General features: G+C 34.2%; 1 protein-coding gene across 20 annotated transcripts in view; it reads right to left on the bottom strand.

Moving 5' to 3' along the window:
• KCNMA1 (potassium calcium-activated channel subfamily M alpha 1) overlaps positions 1–23,427 on the bottom strand; it is a 536,645-nt gene that overhangs the window by 161,632 nt on the left and 351,586 nt on the right. For all 20 annotated transcript variants that reach the window (XM_064513826.1, XM_026116842.2, XM_026116843.2 and 17 more), the window contains exons 6-9: positions 17,202–17,277; positions 11,529–11,604; positions 9,579–9,749; positions 7,829–7,920 (exon numbers count right to left, since the gene is read on the bottom strand). In XM_064513826.1, coding sequence (XP_064369896.1) covers positions 7,829–7,920; positions 9,579–9,749; positions 11,529–11,604; positions 17,202–17,277 — 415 coding nt within the window. The remainder of the gene's footprint in view (positions 1–7,828; positions 7,921–9,578; positions 9,750–11,528; positions 11,605–17,201; positions 17,278–23,427) is intronic.

The following is a 23,427-nucleotide window of genomic DNA, read 5'->3' as shown; positions in this document are numbered from 1 at the left end:
ATTCACTCTTGATAGTAGCATTATCATCTCCATTTAGAGCATTCTGGCTTTCATATAATATGCTGCAACATTTAGATAAAACACAACTATATCATCATAAAAAGTTCACAGTTTAGTGTAAATAGAAGTAGAAACAGTTAAATGCTGTGACATGCACAAGGAGAGCGTGCTAGAAGGCTTACAGGACAACAGAAGTAAACCACATGTCTAACATTAGCATCTCAGTTGCAAGCAAACTTCAATCTACTGCTCTTATCCCTTCAAATCATGGGCTTTCTTCTTGTACTAGCTGTGCAGCAGATATGATATGCAGAACACACCCTGCTATTACTTTTGCAATCATCTGAAATTATTAAAATAAATAATTTAAATAAAAAAATTAATTGAGTTGCTTGCTATGTCCTCACCATTATCCATTTTTAAAATTGCCTTATGCGTTTTTAAATGCTTCATCAGTCAAAAGACAATTAAATCTTTTGTAAGAATTGCAGGAGTTACCAAAGGCTTTCAGATTTTTGAGCATTTTATTCATGACCAGAGCCCACGCATTTCTTACCACTAAAATCACCTAAACGTCATGACTAATTTTCTGCAAGAGAACCTGAGTGAAAATGAAAAGCCGTAATTCACTAAAACTTGCTGTTTAATTCAGCACTTCTGCCATCTCACATTGCATTTCCTGGAATGTCCACACTGAAAATCATGGACTGTATATTTTGTGGAACATTGTAAGTCACTACGATCAGCACATTTCATAAACCAGACTCAGTCTTTCTTGGGACAAAATTTGGACAGAAACAACCCTTATTTTGATGCCAAAAGTTTAGGCAGAGGGAAAAAGTTGACATTTTTATACTTTTAACTAGAAATATAAAATTACTGCTGTAGTTCTATGAATTTAACATGATTTGAGACCTAGAATAGAACTTTTTTTTATAGTCTTAATACTGTTCCACTGTGCCACTTCCCACATTTCCTTTCTTGCTTTCACAACAATGGATATATTTTAATAAGCAAGCAAAATTGAGAAAAAACTCTGTCCTATTAGTTCTATCTGTCAGTCTATTTAACACTTGTCAGATTTTCTTTATCACTAAGTGGGACTTCATTTGAAACAGCGGGATTAGAAGAATGGCTAGCAGATGGAAAGTAGAGACACCCCTTGGGATCATAATGCAATGCATGTCACATTCTCTTATTACATTCTCATCCCACTGGAAAATAATATCTTACATATTGTATCAAATTATTTAATATAATAATCTAATGTCACTTTCCTTGGAGCTATGCCTCTCATTACTGCAGCAAATGGACCTTTGCCAAAGTACTTGGGTAAGCCTTACAAAAATTGTTCTAATTTCTAATCAATTGCAAATGTCTAATGAGTCCAAGATGGCCTGTCAACTTAAATTATCTGTTTGTCTTTCTGTTTACCATATCTATCTGTCCACAGTTTTTATTTTTCTCTGTGAAGTTTAGTCATTGAATCCCATGTTTCCTTCTGAAAGGAATCTCTAACAGATGACTCTTCCCGTTGATATGTTGATGATTTGCTAATTTATGGCTTGTAAATTTAGGAAATCTGAAGAAATCTCTGGGAAGCAGAGCAGATCATGAGAGAAGAGAAATGAGAGTTTTTAATAGCTTATGCAGTAAAGAACTATGGCAGGACTAAAATACAAATTTTAATTTTATGTCAACTACAGTACTGTCTCAGATTGACTAAAAATGTTTTTCTTTTCAAAATTAACAAAGGTTAGCAGAAATATTTACTATTGGGGCAAGATAAGCAGTTTATATAAACATATATAGATAAAATAATAATACCAGGCTGTCTGTATCTATTCATGTGAAGCCAGGTTATGCTGGCTGCCCTCACAAAGAGTTTTCATTAAAGTTGATGCAAGTTTTGCATGAAAAAGGCAAAAGAATTTAGCCCACGGAAACAAAAGGTAATAATTCAATGTAGAGAAATGGCTGAAAAATTCATTAACATATCCGGTCCCGCTTTCAGTCCATCCATTTACAAATGTTTTTTTCATTGGCTTTCTACAGCTCTGTCCAGACTAAATTAAAATAAGCTACTGTTTCCAACTGGAAAATACTTCACAGAATTAAAGCCAGTCTGATCATATGAACATATGCATACAGAAAGAAAACAACTGAATGAGAAAATCTTGATCCTCAAATAAATGAGTAAATGCAGAATAAAAGGTTAATTATTAATTAGCAAAGGTACAGCAAACCTGGATCTCTAACCAAATCTCAGATCATAGCATTATGAAGGTTAAAAATACAATAAAATAAATTAAAATAAAATAAAATAAAATAACGCTTGATTTTTTGGCTTTAAGAAGAAACAGGTGATTCTGTAATTCCTACTTTGGCTGGGACCACAAAAAAGAATGCATTAACAGAATATTACTTATCAAAAACAAGAATTTCTTGAAGAAAACCCTGATCTTGTAAGACTTAAAGCCTGAACTTCATAGTTAAGAGGCTCGTTGGAACACTTAAGAAAAGCATCTAAACCCAAAGCAATGGCTGCCTCTTCCAACCTTCCAGAGGTATGCATGAATGAACCGACCTGGAAGTTTACTGCTCATAGTCTAAAAATAGTCAATCAATACAATGCAACTGGTGATGGCATGGCAGACACTTTTTCATCTTTCTATGGTACTTACTTTAAAATGATCCCCTGGGGACTAATTCATGAGTGTTACAGAAAGGTTATAGAAAGAGCCTAAACAGAGTCAATTTGAAAGTCCTAAATTGAGAAGAGCTAAATGTAGATAGGATATAGAGAACTGACTGATGGTCTCAAAATTATTCAGAATAAGATGGATGTCCAAGGGGAAATGTCATTAACACACAAGATCTATACCATATCAATTTGTAACTGATGAAAGCAAAGGTTAATAAAAACCCAAAAAACAAAAAAACTCCACTGCTTTGTGGTGTTTACAATATATACTGTTCTCCTTCTCTTATCTATAGGCTTTTTTTTATTATTGTAATCAGTTGGTAACAGTTTTTTTTATCCTTCCCACCCACTACACGTTACACCTAGCTTTTTCTCCATTTGTATCCAGTATTTTGACATTACAAACTACTTTATCTGTTCTTGATGATGCTAGTTTGTCATTAATTTACCTAATGTTTACTTTTATTCCCTCAGCCTCTGCAATTATCAATAACTTGCTTAACTGGGCTGTATGTTCCAGTGTGATATTTATTAGAATACATTATTTATTCGTATTCTATCACTGTTGGCTGATGAACACTTTTATTTAGAAATCTGCCCATGAAATTACCTGAATACAATTACTTTCAAGTATATGTTTTCATTATTTATTTCTTAGAGATCTAGTAAGTTTCATATTTAGTGAGATAAATCCTAAACAATATTGCAGGTATTTCTCAGTGCGATGACATAATGTTGAGCTATGAAGCAATTTATAACAGTTAACCTTCATTTTAAATTTCCATCTACTTTGCACTTTAAAAGCATTTCTCATATTCAGAAAGCATACACAGAACTCAATTAAGTCTCACAAAAACTCTGTCAGGTAGTTATTACTCTATTAATAATAAAAATATGCCAACTGATCCACAGAGAAAGTAAGTCACGTTGTTACCCAATGCCAAAAAAAACAAATCACTGACAGCAAAATACAGGACTAAGGTACTGCAACTGCCAATGTTCCATTCAATACACTGTACAACTTCCTTTTACTTAATAGATATAGGTGGACTACTATAGGAACCAGAACTCAGACTATGGAGTGACTTTCAATAAATCAGTAAAACACTGGCTAACAAGAAAAAGTAGAGAATACTGTATGTAATATCTACTTTGCAAAAAGTATTTCCCTAAAATGTAAAAACCATGTACTATAGTTCATCAATGGAAATGCATAGGAAGGAAAAACAGTGACTGAATTACGCACATGATGGAACAGAAAAACTATGTAGAAAACTATGGAGAAAATAAAGGAAATAATATTTTTATCTTAAGATCCCTCTTAGCAAGGTTAGAAAACAATGTTTTTTTCCATTCTGATTGCTTCTCATGCCTGAATTTTATTTTTTACTCACATCTTAGATAATTTTTTTTGAAATTTTTATTTTGAAATATTAAACTATTTTCTGTTTTTGTAGTTGCAGTCTGACTTTCTCTTTAGTCACTTGTGTTCAGCAGTGATTATAGAAAGAAACAATTGTTTGTTTGTTCTGAGCATAACTAAACTTGGAAAGCCAGGTTTTCTTGTCTACAGACCATCTGATTCTGGTGTACCAGCACACAACAGCAAAAACACTACTGAGTGTTCTGATGAGCTGATGCGTGATCAGTAGCAAAACAGCTGTTTAGCACTATTTTTCTTGCCTACGGAACACATTGCAGTGCTTACAAATCTGAAATTTAGGACAAGGATTCCTTTTTTGGAAACTTTTAAAATGTTTTTTGCACTAGGTTGTAATCATGTCAAAGTAATTATCCTACCTGTCATTTTGTATAGATCTATTGGTATGCATTTTGCCATACATGCAATAGTGATGACTTGCTTATTCAACAGCTGCTTATTGCAATACATGCAATAGTGAGTACTGTTGCTTATTCAACAGGTAAGACTTCAGTCATTCATACTTTTCCTGCTTTGTGTTCTATGAGACCTTAAGAAGTCTCATTACAGAAATACATTACAAAGCAGAGGAAAAATAACCAGTAAATTTAGTAAAAAAAGTAAAGTAAAAAGTAAAAAAAAAAAAAAGTAAATTTAACCAGTGATAATTGCATTCTGCCTATAAACTCCTCCTGTTTCCAAACTGTGTGTGTCTCACCTAAGAGAGAAGTATGTTTCTTTTTTGTGCAAAATGATTCCTATATAGTTTATGAGACCTTTGGAGACTTTATTGGCTGAAAAGCAAAATGAAATGTAAAATCAAGATTATGGGGGGGAGAGGAAGGGAGGGGGTCATTAATAAGTGGAGTCAATAGAAATACTTTTAATGCATACATTCCAGCTGCTTCAATAGTTACAATTCTTTAGCAAGGGTCTCCTTAATAGTAAAACCAAGTAGTGTAATCCTCAAAACATATATACTCATACATTGATTTTAACTCCCCATCTAATGTTTAGTTGTCATATAGAAGCATGTTATTCCACAGATGTAGTCCATGAGGCCACATATAAACGTATACAGAAATGCTACATAGCAGACTTCATGTATTTATCTATCTTGGAGAAAGAATCAGAAGTATACACATATGCTATTTTAAGAGTTGAAACAACATCTTTCAACAAAATTTAGCTGCTTTCTTTTTGTACATGCATTTAATTTTATCTGGAAACTTTCTGACGTTAGAAATAGAACAACTGTAGTTTCTCATTATGTTTGCTGCCAGAATCTATGCTTGGTTGCTCAACTAAAGACCTTATATTGCTAATTACTACCACATGCCCATAACCCAAGCAAAGGAAAACTTATTGGTTCTGACAGCCCATTCTCTCAACACTGAATTCCAAATGAAAACTTAAATTTTGGCCAAACATAACATTTCATCAATCTTGTTCTACTGACTGCAAAAGCAACATCAAACGAGGAGTGCTAATAGCTTTTTACTGTGCGGTTCCCAAGCTTAGGTTCTCTGATGAAAGATCCACATGAGCAAAGGACTTCTTTAAACTACTTAGTAATTAATATTTGAACGAGAAAACAATGCATAAAGTAAACTGAACAGTCTGAGTGCTGATGACAGAGCTGAGTTTTAACCAACAAGTTATACGGGCCACGGAGATCAGCAGAGAGAAGCATTGAAGACAGTGAACAAAAACAAACAGACAATGCATATAAATAAAGCCAAAAAAATAAAGCGAGAAAATAAAATGAAGCACGCCCCAAAGCTAGCAGGAAGCCTGTGATCTGGGCTGAGGCTTTCAGGATGTGAAGTTGTGACTGAAGATCAGGACCAAGTTTAGAGACACCTGAGCAATGCTGGGTACTAGTGACAAAATGGAAGGGCAGAGACTAAGACTCCGAATGTAAAATTATTTTTGTTAAGCATATTCTCCTCTGCCATAACGCTTTTGGAGCCTCAAAAACAGAAGCATTAGTTCTGTGTCTGACAAACTCCTGTCTTTGAGAAAACTGGTATGAATATAAGTACGAAACTCAGTCAGCCTCTATTGGAAATAAACATTTTGGGAAGTAACTGATATTGCTCTCAGAAATATGTGAAAATGAAGGCATTTTGTTGATCTAAATAAGTCAATTATGGTGCAAGTTTTCAGCATTAGTGTTTGCAGTAAAAAAATAACTTCAGACATTTGAGAGTATCTTAAAAAATAATATTGAAGGAGTCATCTAATTGCTTGAATATTCTTGAATAGCCTATCGTGTAAGATACAACTAAAGGAAAATCTCTAATTCATCTACCTGGTGATGTAAATCAGTACTCTAGAATTAGCTCTGTGGGACATTTAACTGTTCCTGCTCCAGTAAGAGGAGAAATAATAGATAAAATCCTATCTACGTCTATAAAATGATGATGGCATAGGTGATAGTTTGAAAGGAACAAAGTGAAAAGCACATTCCTGAAGTAAGGACAACTAATTAGATATGTTGTCTGCGGTATCTTCTTTATGCTCTATGGAAAGGATTTTATAGGACTCCTCTATTAGGGCCAATATATCTCAACTAGCAAATGGCATAGTGATATGTAATGAAGCAAAAGGCAGGAACACTAATGTGGCTATAGAGGAGAAACTACTGTATCTCTAAGTACATTTAGTTCATTGAAGGCAATATCCTTGCCTTCATCCTCATCCTGCCATGAAGGCAATGCTGGCAATGCCAGAAAGAGCTGGTTTTAACTTGGTCAAGAAAACAATCAGGCTTTCATTACAAATATAATGAACTAATATGGGCTAATGAAATCCAACTGTTGCTACCAGCCAAAAAGAATAATTTTTATGTTCGTTTATAGCACTACATTGATACTAAAACTACTATTTGCTCTTCTTAGGATGGATTGTCCAGAGTTTTTGGGAGACAATCACTTTAAAAAGATGTCTTAGATCAGAAAAAACTGCTTGTAAAATTCAAATGAAGTCAATAAGAGCTGCATGAGATCTGAATATGCTATTTGGACAACAAGAAACATTAATATCAGTCTTCTGATGAGGTCAGCATAATGGAATGATCTGATCAACATAAAACTCATTTTGCACTCCAGTAAACCCAGTTTTGTAAAGAACTGAGTTATTTCAAAGTCATCTGAATTATCATTGTAACCTAGTTAAGAGATGACCACATGATAATCTAACAAACTGAAGCCCAAAATTGTGAAGTGATACGACGACCTTGATCCAGAAGCCACCTGCATATGCAACAGCAGAGTTATTTACTTGTTGTGTCAATTTAGTCCTAATGGTATTCAGATTCTCTTGACACAGGAACAAAATGTTGTGACTCGTACCATAGCATGGCCCAGGTCTCTAATCATAGTGTGACAACTCTTCAGTGGTAATATCTGATGTCACAGTATACAGCGTTTTAAGCTGTGAGTCAGCTATTACCACCTTCATGGGCTCTTTAACGTCACACAACCACACCTGGTCTTTTTTGACTTACTTTCTGCCTCGGGTTGAGTTAAAAGTCCCGCCGTATTTCTTCCGATTAAGGATGAGAGCAGCAATTTCTGGCACGTAGCGAGCAAACATTGCCTACATGCATGAAACAAAAACACAAAAAAAAAAAAAAAGAAAATGGCATGCAGAGAGTGTTCTACTGCAGCAGAGGCAGCAGAGCCTCTTGGGATACTTACTTTCTTCCACTAACCGCACTATAGGAACCACCATATTTCTTGCGGTTTCCTATTAACTCTATGATTTCAGGGACGTAGCTGGCAAACATGGCCTAAGAAGAAGATAGGAGACAGAAGAAAAGACTAAAAAGACAGGCCAAAGAAAGGGGGATGATGAATATTTTCAGAAGATAAATATCTTTAAGATCTGAAAATGCAAAAGAATTAGATCTATGAAGGTATTTAAAAAGAAAATTAAAAAATGTAAAAGTAAGTTCTTATAAAACAAACAAGAGGGTTCAATGTAAAAATTGATCTTGGTGAAGATGCACACCTGATAAAATAAGGAAATGGTCAAAACAGGAAAAATAGGCACACAAAACAAAACAAGAACAAAATTAATTCAAACTAGTATCTAATCATAAAATAAACTTGTGTCTAATTCTTCCTGCAGAGGGGAGGGAAAAAAACCTAACCAACTCCACTGCAAAAAATGAAAACAAGTATTATCACTATTATTACATTTGTATTTTAAAAGACAGACTTTTTTCTCCCGTGGTTAGGATTCAAAAGAAGACAAAAACAAGATGGAATCAGGGGTTATTCCCTGCCCATCAAGAAACAAAATGGTGTTACCGTCTCCACCGCCCCCCCAAAAAAAACTTTTTCAAAAGTTTTTGTTTTTTAAAGTTTTTGAATAACACATGATAGAAAAAGGGTTAAAGGGGGAAAATAAAAATTATTCTGCCATGTTTTGTCCAACAAACATCTTCCTTGTGGCTGGATACTTTGAAGAGCTACTGCCAGTTGACATGGTCTCTGCATTCATATGTCAACAACCATATCTTAGAGATGGGAATGAATACATATTTACAATCATATATATATTCATATATATATCTGTGCATGTTACACATATAGCATTCAAAATGTATTTATTATATACATATCACCTCTGTAAGGTGTATGTATTTATGAAATCAATATATGGATGGAACATATCAGTACATTCATGTATGTATATACATAACATATATTGTGAGTGGTCTGTAAAGCACTTACCTTGCAAGCGTAAATATTAAAACAAACTCTATTGTTCTAACAAATAATATGGCTGTAGGTGCTATAATATTGCTAGCATTGATAAATAACAGGAAACTTGACCTAAGACAATTAGTAAGTTCAGTGTTGTGCGCATAGAGGACAAAGAACACTGGAATTTGCTGACATACAAGGACACTGGTTATGGCCATGCTTCATGTGATTAACTGTGAGTTAAAATTGTGTTACACGAACATGAAAAGATGTTTGAAATTAAAGATAATGTGGTTTGCCATCATCGGGATTAGGCAAGCTGCTCTTTAAGGCAGTCCAAAGCCACAGTGTTTGTTGGAATTCTGGGAAGGAACACAGAAGGGTGGGTAAGACTCTTGAAACCGCAAACTGCCTTAAAATATCAATAACATCCTCAAAAAATGCACTACAATCACTGTCACTTAAAAGCAAGGGACTAGGACTAACGTTCTAAGTGAAAATGCTAAGACATTTCATGTATTCACATACACTACTTAAATGGATCAGAAAAACTCTAATTGTACTAAATCACAAATTTGACAAGCTCCAGCAAAATATTTATCTATACAAAAAGCATGGAGTGTACTAATTTAAATTTACTAAGCCCAATATTATTATTAATTTAATTACAGCATTGAGATATATAGGGTCAAGCAGTAAGGTAAGAAGGTATATGATGATGATAAAGAGCTTTTACCAATCCCCCAAGGATGAAGAAGACCATGAAAAGGCGACCAAGGGTTGTTTTTGCATAAACATCTCCATAACCAACAGTGGACATAGTAACCATTAGTAAATAAACACATTCCCAATATGTAAGCGGTTGGTTATTTTGGAAATTTTCCCATGGATCCCCTGAGTTCTCCACCTACAATGTACAAGAAAACACAGAATGAATTAATAAAGTAGTACCATAAATTAGCTCTATTGATGTTATTTGTTTTTATCTATCTGGCATACTCTATATCCTTTCCTGTGTTTTAATCTGAACAAATATAGGACCTAATTCTGTCTTAATTATAGCCTTACAGTTCTTATAGCTTGTATTTCTTAATGGAAAATACCTTCATTCACTACTAGAAAATGTAACTCATAAAAGAAGCCAGATAGGTTCATCTTATTCCAATTTATTCTGCACATTTTCAGAGTGAATCTTACTTCTAATACAATCTTACTGGTCTATGTTTTCCTTTTAAAACATTATGTGGTTATTAATGAGATTAGTGACATGTTAAGAGCACGTGTGCATCACGAAAAAACACTATTACTTTTCCAAGAAGCAGGCTATGTGACAATGGTAAGTTATAAATTTATCTCTGGTAAAGGAGCATGCCCTCTAAAATTTCTCATAAGGTTTATTTCACAATAAAAATGTTGACGTTTCAGAAGCCCTATAGCAGAACAGAAAATCTTACACCAAAAAACACATATACTCTAGGAAACAGCATTAGCTCTCCCCGATGTAATTAAAAAAAACAAAAACCAAAACCAAACATAAAAACTTTTTTAAGGTTTAAATCTAGAAAAAGTGATTGTTCCCACAATAAAAATTCCATAATGGCTTGAAGGAGTGTAGAAACATGGTCATTGGTGAAAGAGATCTGTATCACACACACACCCAAAATCTCAGTAGATCTTTATGAGAGTAGAAATCAAATGGCATAACAAAAAGATAAATGTTCTGAATTTAATTTTATGTATCTGAATGTAGTTAAGGGTAATTCAAGCAAAGTTAATTAAATTACACTGGATTAACACTAGTATCATTGAAATTGGAATATTACTCCAAAGCCATTGCTAAATAGCTTGTTACCACTAACGATCTGTTATTTTCCTGATTTTAAGTTGATCATAAAATGTATTTAAAGGATGAACACTTAACCATATTAATTATATTTATATTTAACCATATTTAATTATATTTACCAAATATATCAGTAAAAGCCATTAGTTTAAAATGTCTGAAATATACAATTGACATATACATATATCATACATATATCATACATATAGATATATAATCATAAAATCTTATATGCTACTTTAATAAATATCTTAAGTTTGTCAGGAGCTTCAAATACCCAGATTTTGTGTTTGTGCATGATTTGCAAGACAAAACCATATGTTATCAGTGACAGAAAGACACATCAAAAGTTTTGAAATTTAAAAACAAGAAATAAGAAAATAATCATTGAAGAATGCTACTCTGAATGTTAATAATCTCATTACTTCTTGTGGAAATACAGAACTGCTTTTTCTGGCAAAACCGTTGATTTCCCAGGACGTCATTACCATTTCATGCTCCGTGAACCCCTTCCAAGTACGGCTCGCCAAAGTTATTGAGGAAACATTGCCACCTACTGGTAAATGGCAATCATTGAAGAAGTTGCATCAGTTCAAGCCTCGGGCATTTAACTATTGCTAAGCCTAAATATAGAGGTTAATGATGTGAATATTACTTATTACTATTCAGAATTAGTTTTGAGTAGAAGACTGAAAATTCAGGCAGATGTTACTTTTTTTTTATTGTACTCTGTAGAGTGTGTTAAGGGTTTATCTGGAGCAAGGTAAATTCAGGTAATAAAGTAGCTCAGAGAGCAGAAGATCCATGAAAAAAAAACAATGAAGTATTTTCAAATATACTTACCAAATGTATGAACCCAGCTGCTGTCAGCCATGTGCTGATAAATATAGAGCACAGATTCACTAGCTTGATGGAATTACTGTAAGAAAAAAAAAAAAAGGAGGAGAACATATACCAGATTTTTTCAAGACATCATTGATGTACTACACATTTTTAATATGTATTTCTACACAGCTGAAAGAGCCTGATGACGATTTCTGAATAGGAGCTGGCTCCATAAGAAAGCATAATATAATGCCTATGCAAAATATGTATTATTTTATCTTTACAGTTTGCATTTGCATAATTTGGATACCTTGAAAGAGCTACCAAATGGAGTTAAAGAGCAGCAATCTAGAAAAGTTCCCATGCATCTGAGAGCAGAAACACAGATGATAAAATGGAAGCCTAAACTACGTTTGTACTCATACTCAAATAAGTAGAAATAAATAATAGAAATACAGTTACTCTTTATTCTTTTTCACAAATAATTTGGATTCCTCCGACTTCCCTTCACTCTGAATTCAGTGGGAAAATGCCACACTTAAGAGCTTGCAGAAAAGGTGCAAGTAAAGCCTGTTCAGTGTGTCCTTACAAAACCCAGTAAAACTGAAAAAGCTAACAAGGAATTAAGCTAACAAAGCTTAAAGCTAAAAAAGCTAACAAATTACAAGGAACTGAAGTCTGTATTACTGATATCTGAATGATCTTACCCACTCCTGGAACTATATTGAAAATTGATCTGGTTTTCTTTAAAGAGCACATTTCTAAGAAAGCATGATGCCTTAGAAAAATCACAATTATTCCTAAAGCAGCATGCTCTAAAAGAGAAGACCAAAGAACAATTTTCATGCAAATTAGATTAACCAAAATAGTTTCCTCAAGAAATATCACATCACAGTTTCAGCAACAAAGGTACTGAAATCCTTGTGGGTGAAATCAAAGCTTGAATCCTGCAAAAAGACACACACACTGGTAGATCCTCAGGATCAGTGGATATGGCTACGCAGCAAAGATGAGACCGTAATCAGATCAGTACACTCCTATTAGCTTTCACCTATGTAACATGAATAACAGTGCCAGTGCAGGTGTGCTGTTTTCACTGAGGTATAAATTTAGGGTCTCCAGGAGCCTGATGCTGCCCTGTGCTGCGCACCATGCCACTACTCCTTCATTGGTATTGCCCTCCAAACCAGGCCAATTCCAACCTTAGAATGAGAATGAACATAGCCATGCCCATCTGTGCTATAATACCCCCTATACTTTGCTGTGTAATATATCCACATATCCAGAGGCACTCTGCATAAAGTATCTTCGCAAGATGTGCACAAAATGAGCACAGCAATTTGAACTTTATTCATTCACAAATCAGCTATCCGTATTGAAGTATGCAGAAGATACATATGCGATAGATATAGCGGTGTGTGTGTGTACAGTGTATATATATATAATATATATAATACATATATATATAAATAAATAAATATATATATATAAAAAAAATTAAATTAAATTGCTCCAGAAAAACAAGTTCTCTTCAAGTAAGTTTAGTGGACCTAATCTCTAAGGCAACATGAAGAGTATTGATACTCAACTTCATTCTTTTCACTGGTCCTATATGAACCTCTGCATTTACTCACAAAGCAGAGTTCAATTACAACAAGATCTGAAGACTAGAAATCTAATCCAGTAAAACATGCACTCATGTATGAACTTCAAAAACAGGTATAGGCCCACTTATTCTAGTGAGACACAGAGAATTAACTTACATGCTTAATTAGATAGAAGCATTGGTTTATTTCACACTATATATTTCAAAACATTTAGACAAGATATCTTATGACTCTACATGGATATACTAAGCAATCTGATTACTGAACAACTGAAAGTTAAGTAAAAATTGGAAGAAAACTCTCAGTAGTAGTAGTTTTACAGTAATATAACTAATTAATACTTCTCTTCATAATTACTTTGAGGACAATAAAGGTGCATAAATTTCTAAAAGTTGAGAAATGATCTTGGAAAGTCAATCAGACATCAGTTCCATTACAAAATCTTTTTTAAGAGTTACAGTTAATGAAATGGGCATCTGTGGGGACTAGGAAAGGGTAACGTATAACATTTGTCTGTAATAATTACTGTGCTGAAAATTAAGATGTTAAACCTGCAGCTTCGCAATTAATTAATGTTGATGCACATTAAGACATATTCCCTATTTCTCTCTTTTCTAAAGTTATGGTTGATTAACATTCATATTTTGGTAATGGCACTCAGACATAGCCCATACGTTCTTAGATTAAACAAAATGGTAGCATCCATGCTGATGCAAAGCTCCATTATGAAAGGCTGAATATCATCCTTCACTTCAATTTAGGACAGGAGAAACTCCTGATGCAATAAGGTATCATCTGGTCATCTATTACTGTAACAAGTAAATGACAGCAGTCATTAACACTCAACTATTTACATGACTTATTTGGTACATTTTATTTTTGGAGGTTTATTAAAAATTGTACCTTATCTGTCCTCTATGAAACACTCCTGTATTTGTGCCAGAGTCTAAATATAGATGAAGGATTAGTCACAAACATTTTCCTGTTCTTTAAGCTCTTTCCAACATCTGTGTAAAATCCCTTACTGTGAGCCCTGCCTAAGCCCTTGTAGCTTTGTTGAAATGTATTAGAAAACAGTGAAGAGAAGGAGAGAAATTTTCAATCAAGCATTGCACAACTTATTCTATTTCGTAAAATACAGGAAAAAAATATTCTGAATAAGATGTATTTAATTTCAAATTTGAGAACAAACAGATCTTTGGTATAAGCTTTTAATAGGCTGCTGTAAACCTTTGCTTTGCCTTAAAGATTCTTTTCAAATACAATTAATAATTTTGCAGACATTCTAATAATTATCTAACATCCCCACACTACTTCTAGAAGAACTTGTCTTGAATGGCCTTTCTGTCCACGCTGTGAATGGGATTTCTTCTTTTAATCCTTATATCTCAGCCACCACTTCCTGCAGTAATTTTAATTTATAAGTTAGAGTAAACCCTTTCTTTCATTTGGGGGTGGAGGGGGGAGAGGAGGAAAAGGAGGACAACTTCTTCTATTATGGTACCAAATATTAAAGACACATCAGTGCTCTTCATAGCCTATCAGTTTCTCATCTTCTCAGCAGATCCTGACAATTAATGCAAAGTAGTGCCTGTAGCGGAATCTATTCCATATTTTTTTTCATATGAACACATATCACTTTAAACAGAGGACTTTATTTTTTGCATAATTTTTGAATAAAACGGTGTTTATTATTTCTATACTATCATTTCAGAGCTAGTAACGATATATTGAATATCGCTATTTCAGTTCGACAATTCAGGTTCTGTCACTAATCCTTTGTTTTCATATTTACAAATTAACAACAATGTTGAAAATTTCATTAAAACCTTAAAAGCTGATTGCAAGAAATGCTAAAATATCTTAACACTAGAAATTTTTTAACCATCCCCAAGCAAAACCACCTCTATTACCTTAAAGTAGCTGGTTGAAAACATGTAATACAAAATGATTGTTTAAGCTAGAGAGTGGTGAATACCACTGTATGTAATTGAAATCACTGCCAAAATTCAGGGAAGTGGATGTTATTTACTTAAACAGAAATTTATTGAGGGCACTAACTTAAGTGTTCTAACTTTTGTAGAACTGTTAAAGGTTGTCGTTTAACCACAAGCGCTCAGCACCTGGCTTTTATGCTTTTCTCAGGAAGATTAATAATAAGGAAGTAGAAACTCTCCATAAAATATTACTTTGCTACTGTAACAGCAAATGTACCCACCACATGGAACATCCATGCTAAACAGGTCTTGTTGGTGATAGTACTTAAGATGCTGAAAATATGAAAATTTCTCACTGTAGTTGGTTGTACCACTTTTTAGAAGTTAAATTCACATAAGACAATAAATTAGAAAACAAGGGTCTTCTTATGTTGTAGTTATGTTACGTTGTAGTTTGACTCATTATTTTTACAAAATAAGACTTTGTGGACATCAATAGTATCCCAAATTATTTACTTCATTTCAAGTGTATTAAGTTAAGATATGCAAGAGAGCAGATGTGTCTGCCTATTGCAGAACTAGGAACAAGAAGAGACCTGCAAAATCATTTTGAGTCATTGATGGTTTTTAAATTAAATAAAGAGTGCAGTGACAAACTGCTAGGGGTTAATCAGCTGAGTAAAACTGACAGGCAGCCATGTAAGCAAGCTCTGCTTTACAAGCTTTCTAATAAGCAGAATTTGGGATTTATGGACATTTGTACATTCACATAAATGATGATATCTAATCTGAGAATAAATTTTGACACCACACAAATGCTATTGAACAAACAGGTCAATCTTGAAAAAGCCAGCTTTGAATAATATGAATGTGGTTAATGCAGTATCCCTTCATTTATGGATCTGGAAATTTACCAATCCACCATTCCTGAAGGGTTTTTTAACACTTATCCAAAATTCTCTGAGCTTGGGGGAGTCTTCCACTGACTACTAAGACTGATAGTGAGGTTTTTTTTGTGTTGTAATGCAAATTTATCAGATACTATGAGCATCTGTAAAATTATTTTCCTTCCTTATCGAACTGATAGTATTCTAAGCTTCTGGGCTGTATCTTTCCCACATGTTCATAAAGCAATTTATTTATTTCACAAGAACTGCATTCCTTTCAGTCACAAAGCTAAAGGCAGCTGATATGAGAGATTTATAGCAAGGAGAATAGTTTTAAGGTTGAGGGTTGAAGGAAACAGCTGTATACCGCAAGTCTGCAGACATCTCAAGAATCTATTTGCCCATCGCTCCTAATTAATGCAGCAAACAACTAGAGTTACTGGCATATAAAGCCCTCACACATACATCTTGAACTGGGGAATGTTGGAGCAGTAGAGAGAAAGAGCAAAGGATTTTAGAAAGGAACTGAGTTCACAGTAATTGAAAAATAAATATTGGAAGTTAGGTTCAATACTTCAGCTGAGGTATTTCAGGGAGTGATAAAAGACAAAACCTTTTCAACTGTGAGGCATGGAAAAGTTCTCTTTTTTGTTCAAAAAGATGTACTTGTAAGTATTGTAGCACCTACTGCTTCTTCTCTATAAATACCATATAGACTCAGTGAAAACAAGAAAGTTTTAAATATTATTTTAAATGAATGCTATGACAATGAACACAATACAAAGATAGCTGAGTGTAAAATTAGTTTTTAATGTCTTTTTCATGTGTGAAGAAAGATGTTCTGTTCAAATGGGCTGAAATAGAGCCACTATGATTATTTCTCAAAATGCTTTTTAGGTGTATTCTGTTGAGTGAATTGTAATTTCTGTTTTTTCCCAAGGCAACAGAGTATTGACTGAAAATGCAGAAAGAAGGAGTATTTAATGAATGTGGAGTTCTGTAATTCATTCAGCACTCAGTCTCACTCAGATATTTCAGATGTAAAAATCTATCACGTAAAATATCTACTGATCATATGAAAAAAGATGCTTAAATTGATAAATCTTTCATTAGCAGAAAAAGGTTTAAACAAAAGATAGCAAGTGGGTTTTTTTGAGAAAAGAAAAACACATATTAGTAGGACCAGAGACTTAACACATTCATATTCTGTCACCACTGCAACTACTCAGAACATAAGGAAAGGGCATGCAAAACTCTTACCTTGTTTTAAGGATATTCAGAAACTGCAAAATTTCTGAAAACTGTATCAGTCTAAGGGCTCTTAAAAATCTTAAGCCTGTATACAAAAAATAAATAAAAAAATAGCAAATTAGCTCTAATATAGAATAATCCAGATTATAGTAACAACATTTGATTCACAAGGACAGCGATCAATGAAATCAACATAAGTAGTACACAAAATGTCAAATACCTTTTAAGCATTCTTCCATACTTAATGGTTTGAAGATCCTGACCAGGTCTTTTTCAAATTATTTTAAAATTATTTATTTAATAGCTGAAGTATCCTACCAGAAAGCCTTAGTAGACTAAAGCCATGGAAGGAGGCATATGAGGTGAAAGCTAAGGGGAAAAAACCTCACTGAGGTTCAGTTGGTAGTGCTAGTACACATCCTTCTCTTCCAGACTGTCAAAGATGCATATAGACCTGAAACTCCTCATTTCTTCAAGCTCCCACTTTGCTTAGTGAAAAATAACAGATTATGGTCAGGAGATCTGATAGCCTGGATAAACTAGACTATGGATATGCCTGATTAAATTGGTAAATCTTAATGACGTAAAATCTTTTTTGTAATAATGCTCCCTATCCCCACCCTAATTTTCAAAAACTCAGGCAGGAGAGCCACACATTCTCTCTTAATAATTACAAATCTACTATAATTCTTTCCATTAAGCTAAAACTATAGCAATAGATTACACTCTGGCTACTAAATATATAAAGACTTCTATAAAGAAACAACATTTTTGTGTTGAAATCAGGTTGCCTGAATAGCAGTTCCTGGACAACTGCAAAGCCAGCCAGTCATACAGAAGAAGAGGAAACAGATAGTGTGTGGGTGAGAGAAAATACCATAAAAGATTAAGGCCTTAAATTACTTGTGCTATTAGTAAATAATTTTGCTGCAGATCTTCAGCACATGGATAAAGGTACATTGCGTATCATACCTATACACATCTTATAAAAACAAATGAAAGGCTTTGAGGGTAATTTTTAGTAGACAGTAGAGCCAACAGTCACATAAAAATTGTGTAACATGGTATTGTGACCATAAGGCTTAGGTCCACGGCAGGTTCATCACATATATCCTCTTTCTTGATGCTTATTTTACCCACTTTTAGTGCTGTAAAACACTTTTTATTTCTAGAGACTTAAGTAAAGACTGATCTTGGCAAACCTAAACATCTGCACAACTGCCTCATCTCAGCGGAGTTATGAGGTTCTCTTCATGAGCATAGATGCTCTCATGTGGTGGGATGCTGGTTGAATCAAGGCTTAATTTCCGTAATATTCTAGGAAATTCGTTAAATAAGATTTTTACTCCTGTTAAGGCTCATAAGTAGCCTTAAACAAAGTAGAAAATTACTCCTGTCTGTACTAAATGGATATAAAATTTATCTTTAATTAATAACTCACTGGGGAACTCTGAGGATTAATCACTTGAAAAGGGGATGTGGTAACTAGAAAAAAAGCAATAAAATGGTGCTTAATTCTAAACTTCACATCCATTTGTAAATAAAGGTTGAACATTTACGCATCTCAAACTGTGGGAGACATATCTCTGCTCCACTTGCAGTGGTTCCCACAGTTCCTAGTTATACCCTTTCAAAAGACAGGTGGCTAGGGCAGGGATGAAGCAGAAGTCTGCCCACAACTCTGACTTTTCTCAGCTCTGTTCCATCCAGCCACCTCCCTCAGTCCACTCCCTAGGAACTTTTTTCAGAAACTACTGGTGGGAAAAAATTCCTCATTTCAAACATATTGCATAGCATTCAAGGAGAAGTTAATGAGAAGGCTGTTACCTCTTGCAATGATAAAAAAAAAAAAAAAAAAAGGGAGAAAAACACATTTAACAATAAAACCTCAATTTCCAAACACTAGCAATGCTTAAGGTATACTTTAAGTGCTGAGACACCAAACGACATACCAAGGAGAGGGTGGTTTTAATGTATTCTTTGCTGAAGAAGAAAATCATTACAGATTGAGTTTTGCATTTGCTACTGCCTACACTGCTTTAAAGAATTTCCTATAGAGACTAATATTTAAAAAAAGCAAGCAGACAGCCAGCTTACTTGATCTACAAATAGAACTGCCCTGTACAGAATCACCTTCTAACCTCTGTATCTTGTCTGGGAGATCACTTATGGGACTGTTTTATAGCTAAAGCAATTCTTACACAGAAACGGTCAAATTTTGATCTTCAGAAACCTCAGCATATTACTTGCTCTGTGTGGTTCAAATATGAAGAATAAAAATGAGATGAAAATTACAGTTATCCTCATCACAATGGCATATGAACGCCTTTCAGTATTCCACCCTTTTCAAGACCCAAACAATTTTGTTATTAGGTTCCTTTACCCATGCTGTTTTATATGATTTTCTGTATTTCCTGTCTTGCAAATATTCTGGGAGTTCCATCATACTAGCAGCAATAGAGCATTTCACAGGAATTTGTTCCTATGCATCTCATAGTATCAAGACATTACAAGGTATATGATCCTATGAAAAGGCACTAGGAAAGGGCAGATCCTCTAGATGAGGTATCAAAAACTGCACACAGAATTACTATGATTCCATCTGATGCTATTTCTTCATATTTATAGAAAACATTTGTAAGTTTTATTAGCTTTTGGAGAAAAACTGGACGTGCTAGAAATATTGAATTTTTATATTTATTATAAAATACATTTTATATTATTTTAAAAAGTCCTGTGTTAAATAAGTATGTTTATGAGATAGAGTTGAAAATGCTTCATGTTAATATACCTTTGAAGCCTGTAAAAATGATGAATTTCAAGTATTTTCAATGTCCATTAAAATTATATTCTTTTCAAGCTATGTAGAGGCATTACATCAAACAAAATTCATCAGCAGAAAGAACACTGCAAGAAAACACTTTTGTGTGCCCTGACAGTCACTGGTCCTGCCCAAATGCTGAACAAGGACTACAATCTGCCTCAGTGGGATGAAGCATTAGTGTACTGGCTTCAGTAATGAAACTACTGGCTTCCTTCTGGGTTTTGTAATTCCCTTCAGTACAAAATCTAGCCAACTGAGGGCTTTAAAATCCATTTGGCACTGGCTGATGGTATTGTCAGAGTCGAGCAGAACTTGGCTCAGGAGGGAACAAGTTGAGGCTGGGAATAGCATTTTCAGTGCTGGCCATGGTAAGAAACACAGATAGTTCACAGAAAAGGCTGACAGTACGGCAAGGAAGAATCCTGTTTCAAGTAGGAAAATCAGCAGTATTCATAACAAATAGGTATTCCAGAACAGTGTAAGAAAGAACTGTGAAAAGGGGTCCGAACAAAAAGGATAAAAGGACTGGACCATGGTAGTGAGAGCTGCAGATGGTAGGCTGGAATAATCGTTTCCATGTACTCATACTACCTTGCTCCCAAGGGTTAAGTATGCAAATGTTGGTTTATTTTTTGTCTGCAAGCGAAAGCCACCTGAGAACACTACAGTGGTTATTCCCCATAGTTACTACAGTGAAGAGTCACTCAGACAAAACAACTCTACATAGTAGGGTGGGGCAAATCACACTGTACAATGTGCCAATGTGCACATCTCCCCAGTAGGTTATGCTGTTTGAAGAACTTGTGTGGCCTTTTGGCCATCCACTAATACTAGCTGAATTAAAACAATGAAGAAAGGGGAATACCCATTCTTGAATAACTATGTTTCAAAGCTGATTGTGAAAGAGATAAGAGGCATTGTCTTCATATGTATGTGTTTGGCTCTCTAAGCCCCCTGCAGTAAATTGCGTGCATTTTGAAAGACTGCAGTTAACTCGGAGGTTTCGGCCTTATTCTTCAAATAAACTGCAAAAAGCAGCTTCTGGGAATAAACTGTAAGCATAAAACTCAGATGAAATGACTTTGCCCTTAAATATATGATTATCAATATCATCTTGTACTTCACAAGAGGATGATGAATGAACTGAGTATTTCCCAGAGGAAAAGTCCAAAGAACACTTCATTCTGGCGCTAGTATTAATGACATGCCAAAGTATACTTGCAATCATACATGCATCTGTAAGCTGATGACACAGTAATCTTCACACCAATAAGCCTGTGGCACTCAGACTGCTGTCAAAATAAAAATGGCCTAAATTATTCAGTAGGTATTCATGCTTCAGTGTTTGTTTTTTTGTGAGATTACCATGAAACCAAAGAAAATCAAAATCCTTTCTGCTTAACTTGGTTTCATTTCTGATGAGTCTAACTTAGGAGTAGTTATTGACAAAAGGTCCATAAAGAGTGGCCCAGCTCTGAAAATTAACTGCATGCAATGAGTAACACAGTGCTCCATGACTATTTTTTTCACTGTTCTCAAATCAAATCTGACTCATTTATAACTAAGAATGTGTCTCTTTCAGTCCCACCAATTCACTGAGATTAGAAATTTATGAAACTTGTTTATGCATCAAGAACAGTAATCAAAATTCTGTAATAAGAAGACTATTAAAAATTCCACTCATTTTCCCAAAGCTCTGTCAGCTCTACATCTACTGATAGGAATGTGTGCATCTTTCTTTCCTAAGCAATATTTGGGAAAGCATTCTATTCGTGTGGGGAAGAATTATTGCTTTTAATATGAAATAAATGTAAAATGATTTTGTAGTTAAACAATATAATTAATAGTTGAGGTAGGGTCAACTTCATATGTACTTCCATAAAGTCCATTCTAATTTTGACATTTAATGGGATCCTATCTGCCAAATTAATTAAAGGAACTGCTGAATGGATTGCTCCAAGAGTACTTGTCCTTTTGCCTCCAGCGCGTCACTCACCTTTTTCTTGGCAACACGTTTTATATTGGAATTTTCTTATGGGATCTGTCTTGAATAAACTACAATTCTTTATATTATAATTTATACAAAAACTAAGTATCAAAAGATTTAATATAGCTAGAAAAACTCTCTGATCAAAAGAAAAATACACACATGCAATCAAGGGCCTGATATTGCTGATCTACTCAACAAAGTGCTTTTATAAAACTCTTTTATAAAACTCTCATTCTGTTCCATGTGTGTTAACATAGCCATCTGAAAAAGTAGTGAAAAAAGTAAATGTTTATGCTTCTCACTACTGCCAGAGAGATATAAGATTTCTATTCCTTTGTTTTATGACAATGATACTCTACTAAAACACAGTAGCCTTGTCCAAAAAGTCACTGTGGTTTAACTGAGCCAATTTAAAATTCATTTTGTTCAATCCATACCTGCACTTAACGCTGACACATACAAGCTGATTTAACACTCCTTACAATTACTATAGCTAAATTTGATGGTTTATTGATGCAGTCAGCTGGTCATGTCTCTTTTTCCCATCCATCAACTCAGCAGTGATGACACAGCAAAAGAAAGTGTTCTAAGTCATCCACGGCTGTTTAGTCATAACATCTTGGGATTTCTATGGTCTCCCATCCAAAGAGTAGATAGTCCTAGGATTACTTATGTTTCAAGTCCTCACATATTCAAACTAGTATGGAAAAAGCACAGACTTCAAGCATGCACATACAAATAAGAACTTTCTGGGGGAGAAAAAAGAATTCTGCAGGATTATCTGCTGTCCCAGCAATTTTGCAATCCTATGATTCTGTATTTCTTACAGCTGTAAAACAGACAGTGGTGGAAGGATTAGGCCATCAGGAGACTCCAGCTTCTAAATGGATCACTAAGGTATGATTTAGTTCCTTTGAGCTGAAATTATGTCAAGGATAGAGTGAGGAGATTCACAGATTTTTTAGACTATTATGATTATCGAACCAGATTCCTTTAATAATTTAAGACAGAGATTGAAAGGTTGAAGAAAAGGCTTAATTTTATTTCAAAAATATTATATATTTGCATAATGCATATATTTATAAAGGCAGATAACTACCAAGAGGTAAGAACTAATTATTTGGTTACATTAAGCTAGCAGAAAAGTGCCAGTGGCATTAAGAGTAGAAAATAGTTTTCTTTATGAAGTTTACAGAAAAAAAAAAAAGCTTTTTTCTGCATTTTAGCCCTAATAGTTGCTTGAATATGCTATTTTCCTGCTTGTCAGGCAGTTTTTCAGTCTTTCTACTGAATTGATGCTTTCAACCGGATTAGCATACAGCAGCAATCAGGATTAACCATAGGTTACAACCCCAACAAAGGAAATTTGTAATTGTAAATCTATAAAATGGAAGAGAAGGAAAGCACAACTAAACTATTAC

Source organism: Dromaius novaehollandiae, chromosome 6, assembly GCF_036370855.1.
Source record: "Dromaius novaehollandiae isolate bDroNov1 chromosome 6, bDroNov1.hap1, whole genome shotgun sequence".
Taxonomy (NCBI): domain Eukaryota; kingdom Metazoa; phylum Chordata; class Aves; order Casuariiformes; family Dromaiidae; genus Dromaius; species Dromaius novaehollandiae.
Note: the sequence above shows the minus strand (reverse complement) of the source record. Positions and strands in the feature narration are given on the sequence as shown.